General features: G+C 42.6%; 1 protein-coding gene across 5 annotated transcripts; it reads left to right on the top strand.

The window, feature by feature from the left end:
• The first annotated feature begins 1,208 nt into the window (after nt 1-1,208).
• Nucleotides 1,209-4,805, top strand: LOC123090667 (uncharacterized). 5 transcript variants are annotated; one of them, XR_006442537.1, is made up of 4 exons: nt 1,209-1,761; nt 3,168-3,306; nt 3,820-3,903; nt 4,405-4,805. XR_006442537.1 is itself a non-coding variant. In XM_044512000.1 (3 exons), exons 1-3 carry the CDS (start codon nt 1,661-1,663, stop codon nt 4,489-4,491), a joined length of 327 nt encoding a protein of 108 aa, XP_044367935.1. In that variant the 5' UTR covers nt 1,209-1,660; the 3' UTR covers nt 4,492-4,805. The 5 variants fall into 5 exon arrangements, 2 of the variants coding, with proteins under 2 accessions (XP_044367935.1, XP_044367927.1); XR_006442536.1 differs by having other exon boundaries at nt 3,129-3,306; XM_044512000.1 differs by lacking the exon at nt 3,820-3,903.
• The last annotated feature ends 874 nt before the right edge of the window (nt 4,806-5,679 follow it).

Here is a 5,679-nt window from a genome sequence, read left to right as displayed (position 1 = left end):
AAAAAAGAAAATATAAAATCTAGCAAGACAACCGCCCCCCACACCATTGGCACTCTATTTCGTGCCTCGCAGTTTGGAAGGTGAGTGGCGGGCGTTATTAATCAGACACGGTTTTGTATTCGGAACCGTCAGCTATTATGTTCACACACGGATTTTGCTACGGAAATAGTGTGTAATTCAAACTACAGTACTCGTAAATTCCGGCGACCTGTGTGTGTACTTGTCCCATTGATCTAGATTCTGGCCGCCAATAAATACTACCTTGATCATGCCATCCCACCTGCATTCTCATCTACATCCTCCCCTTGCTCGCCTCTCTCTCTCTCTCTCTCTCTCTCTCTCTCTCTCTCTCTCTCTCAAATCACTGCCATGGCGCCGCCAGTCTGCCCACGCGCCAATGAGGAGTCATCGCACCCTGAGGATGCTCACTTGAAGAGCAGAGACGAGGAACCCTACACGCCGTCGGACGAGGTTGCGCTGGACCCCCCAACTTTGGATTGGTTTTGGGGCCAATATGATCTTTGTCTTTGGAAGTCGTTATCCCCGGCTGAGAAAGCCAGGCAAGTGGCTTTCAAGAAGGAGATGGCGGAGGAGGATACCAGGTACCAGGCGGCCTGTGAAGCCCGTGATGCCGCCTGCAAAAAGGAGGCGGTGGAGCTTTGGGGGCGGGCATGTCTTCATGTGGAGGAGGTGTACAAAGACGGGTACTTTGCGAGGAAGGTCAAAGGCGCTAGGCGCCTCATAGCTGCGTGAAGATGGGCCGATAAGCTCCAGCGTGCCACCGACGAGGAGCTCGGGTGGACGCCCAACGAAATGGCAAGATCGTTCGCGCTTGTCCGCCTGCAAGAGGCAGATCGGTACGTGAAACGCTACGAGGAGGAGGAGGCGAAGTACTGCCTCCACGCTGGGAAGACGCCACGCACCAGGGAGGGGCTGCTAGAATACCGCCCCCACGAGGGATTATTAGTTTTAGTATTGTTTATTTTCAATTTTATGCATTGTACCTAGTAGTTAAGTATCATCACGTATATGTGATGATATTATATATATTCTGTGATGAACTAATGAATATATATATATATATATATATGGACTATTCTGTTACTAGTAACACAGAATAATATTCTCTTACTCTTCGTCGTATATAGGAGGCGATCTGAAGAATCAGTACCTGGCCGGCCCACCTAAAGCTCGCTGGCCCGAAACAACAAACAAAAAAAAAACCCGCCCGACCTCCACGCTCTCTCTGTAACCGCCGCCGCCGCTTCCTTTCCCTCCGTGGCCGCCTCCTTCCCCCGCTCCGGTCACCTCTCACCCTCGTGCGCCGGCCGCCTCCCTCCCCCGCGCCGACCGCCTCCCTCCCGTGCGCCGGACGCCTCCCTCCCGTGTGCCGACCGCCTCCCTACACCATGCGTCGCCCCCTTCTGCCCCACCGCGCAGACCGCCTCCTTCCCCCACGCCGGCCACCTTCCTCCACCATGCGCGGCCCCCGTCTGCCCCACCGTGCCAGCCACCTCCCTCCACGACGCGCCACCCTCTCTTCCCCACTGCGCCACCACCCCCTCTACCCCGGCGTGCCGCTTCCTGCTCCCCTCTCCCAGCGCCCCACCGGCCTCCCTCAGCCCCACCTGTGCTCCTCCCTGCTCTGCCCTGGCCACACATGCCCCCGCACAGCTGCCGCGTGGTTCACAGCTGCCGCACTAGTTCGTTCGCCACTGCCAACCGAGGTCGTTCGACGAAAAATCGTTCAGCAACGCAGAGGTCAGAAGCTTTCCTCTCGTTTTGTTTTGCCTTTGTAATTTTTTTTTCTGATTTGGGGACTAAATGACAGCAGTTTACCTAGGTATTTAGATGTGCTGATCTTATGCTTGCTTAGCAGAATTCAAGATGCTTGTTCAAAATGTGATATATAGCTAAAAGGGAAAGATGAATTGTGTTTTGTCGTAGCAAAACTGATGCTCTGTAGGTGGTATAACAGTTCACCATGTATATCTAGCATCAGTCCATAAAAAGACATACAAAAACAATTCAAATATGTGCGTTAAAAACACAGTTTGGTTTAATATAATATGTTAGCTTAATACATAGAAAAAATTATAGCAGACTAGTAGAGAAAAGAAAGGATTTGCATCAGTTCAAACTTGAAGGGTGGCGAGTTAAAAAAGAAAGAAATATTGAGCAAGAAAAAGAATATTGCCCCGCGGTAGACACATCGGCACCTCGCTAGTCCAACTAGTTGCCCCGCTGCCGTTCACTCAAAGATAGGCGCTCTGTAAAAAGGAGCTCTTGTTTTGCAAATGATGATCTATAATAGGAGCTCTTAATTCCTTCCATCGGCATTTAAAATAACATATGGGGCTCCTGCTCCAGCTCCTGTATCCCTGGTTCGCTGTCAACATTGCACATCTGCAGTTCGACGTGATTTGGTTGGGTAGGAAGGGAGAATCAGTAGGGACAGTACGGGGATGGCCAACGATAAACCTGCTGCTGACATGCTCTATAGAGATTTTATGCCAGCAAGGTGTTTGTGGAAAAAAATTACCGCTGAATTCTATTTTGTGCTGAGCATTTCTCTAAACATAAAGTGTCTTCCCCCAATTGTTCTGGTTGACCTTATGCTTGCAGCCCAGTTGGACTTATTCTGATGCTCTGGTTGACCTTATGCTTGCAGCTGAGTGTACTTATTCTGATACTCTGGTTGACCTTATGCTTGCAGCTGAGTTGGACTTCCTCCTATTCAAATGCTTGCAACTTTCAATTATGTTTTGTTCTAAAGCTACTTGCTGTAAAGTAGTATATGTGCTAGGATTTCAGTACAGCTTCCAAATAAAATGTGGTTCAAGTTCTCGAATTGTTTAGAAGAAGATAGGACAGGAAGTCTTGAATGGAAAGCTCATATGAGTGTGAATGGTTTGAGTAAATTGGTAACTGGTGGAGATCATTCATGTTGATTACTTTAGAAAAGAATGATAGTCCACTAGAGAATTTGTTGAAGATTAGATAGGAGTGAAAAAACAAAAGGTATATAAGTGATGCTAAAAACTGAGATGTCAAATTTAACATTCTATTATTTCTGTTCTTTTATTTTCTTTTAGTTTTGGTATCTGAATTTGTGGATATATGAGCAGGCCCCAATATTTATTTCTTCAGTTCTCTTCCGCCGTCAGGTCGCAGCCTCTTCCTTCTGCAGGTCACCACCTCCTGCTTCTGCAGGCCGTGCCACATCCCCCCATTCCCACAGTCACCGCCGGCACCACAGTCCGTTCACTACCAACAACCGAGGCTGTTCAACGACGCAACGACGAGGTCTGGTCTTCCCCCTTCCTCTTCACATGTAGTATATTCTACAAAATATGAGACATTCTCAACTGAATAAAGAGTGTGTCATGCAAGTTCAGGTATTACTGCTGCACGAGTTCAAAAATCTCAACAAACCAAGCTCAAACCAAATTTCAGGAATTGTTTCCTTCATAAATTAGTTTTCTTTTGGTTAATTTGTTGTTCTGGACAGTATAGATGTACATTCTTGTGTAGTACATGTGTGTATTGTATGTATTGGTTTCAAGTTCAAAAAAATATAATAAAAATGTTTATAAAAGAACCCAGAATATCCGGTAATTCTGGAATCTGAGAATTTGGGAAACAATGATCCAAAATGAACATGGAGAGGGTTTTTATTTCAGAGAAGTTGCAGAACAAAAAGGAAAGAAAAACCATGTTCTCTATTATTGTTATTTTGTTGCCCTCATGGTGTTTACTGAAATGCCTACAACAACTTAACGTGTTTTCTTTTCATGTTTCTCTTTTGTTAAAATGAAGCTAAGGTGTTGTACTATTCTATTATGTACATCCGGGCATGATGCATGGAACAAAATATTATGAGATCCTTGGTTTACATACAGGGTAGGTCGTCAGTTCAAACCTAACATAGAAACTCCTTGCTTGGCATTCGAGCTCTTGTTTTCGCAAGACTAGTATTGGTAAATGTTATTTCACTGAGTATTCTTCCCTCAGTCCATAGATGTTGTTATCTCTATTTTCTGTCTGAAGTTCAGTTCTAGTGCGGTGATAGTAAATGTTGAACGTTCAATTTATTATGTTGAATAATATACCGCTGAACACCCTACAAAGTTTTTGCTTGAGTGCTATTCAAAGTCAGTTATGTTTTCCTTTCATGCTGCACATGTAAACTGAAATCGGTTGAAATGAGAATTTAGTATGTTTTGGAGAGCATAATTTCCCAAGTGGCAAATTTGATCTATACCCGTAAGTACATGATTACAATTTTAGGATATGTGTGGTCCCAGTAAGTACACCGAGTACTAATTAGCAAGTTTGGTTGCTTCCGAAAACTCAAAATGCCAGCATGTACTGATGCATTCCAAAACTGTGCTGTGTTTTCAGGAAAAAAAGTTGTTGGGTTTTTGGTGGCCAATTATTATTGATATGGAGATGAATAACTATGCAGATGCGCTCCTGCTGTTTTTCTAGAAAAAAAGATGCCTTTGCATACTTCAAAGTTGATGCTTGCTCCCACCAGTGAGTTGCGCAAGTTTAGTGGGTGTCATCGAGCATGTTCAGAAGTATGCCCTTTGTGCAAAATTGTGATTTTTTTGTCAGTATTTTGTATATTTCATTTGGGAGAGGTTTCATGTGATGTTGTGGAGCTTTATAGATGTACTGTCATTAAACTTTTAAGGCCCTACAGTTCATTATATCATACATGTGTGGCCATTCAGTATGTATTACAGTATCAGTTATTGGAAAAGAACATTATTGCATAGTTCGGTCAGAAACAATGATCAGTTCAATAGTGCTCTCTCCTGTCTATTTTGGTTGATGTCCACAAATGGACAAAAAATTGTATGGAAAAAGTTATATTATTACTGGCATATAAGTACAAAAAAAGTTGAACACGAGGTCCTACATAGGCTTTTAAAAAATGCTAAAAAACCATGGATATTTAAAAAGGTAAAAGTTCAAGTGGTAAAATAAGAGAAGTCCAGAACATCATCACAAAACAAAGTTGAGTTAAAAAAGACAAACACTCAACATTTTCTTTTTGTTAAAATTATTATTCAGTTCAATGATATAAACCATGTAAGTTCGGGGACGCAAATACCGTATACTGTTGAAAAGCTACAAGGAAAATCATACCAAAAAAATAGAGTAAAGTCTAGTATGTTAAAACACGCTTAGTGCAAAACCATATGGACATCAGTTCAAGTACTCTTTTTTTGGAACCATTTAAAATTACTCTTCGAAAAATGCATCAGTACAAATTCACACGTAGATCAGTACAAGTACTCTATTTTTTCTGACGGAAAAATATCACGATGGGTCTCACCATAATCCAAATTACTCTCCAACGGTTGCGAATTTGAGAAAACGTTCAACATGACTAAGTTTCATATTTTTGATATCTTTCCAAGGGTATATTATTTGCCTCATTTCGACAAACTTAAAAAAAAATGCGTTTGTAATCAAATTTGACCGTATCTGTATTTAGTTTTAAACCGTAAGGAATTAGAAAAACATTTCAATACAAAAAAGTTGCGCATTTTCCATAGGTTTCCAATGCCATATCATTTGCGTCAATCCGACAAACCATTTGCAAAAAGTCCTGAAAATGCGTTTCGCCCAGAATTTCACCGTTTTTCATATTACTTTAAAATCATA

This window comes from Triticum aestivum, chromosome 1B (assembly GCF_018294505.1).
Source record: "Triticum aestivum cultivar Chinese Spring chromosome 1B, IWGSC CS RefSeq v2.1, whole genome shotgun sequence".
Lineage (NCBI taxonomy): Eukaryota > Viridiplantae > Streptophyta > Magnoliopsida > Poales > Poaceae > Triticum > Triticum aestivum.
This window is presented reverse-complemented; position numbering and strand designations above follow the sequence as displayed.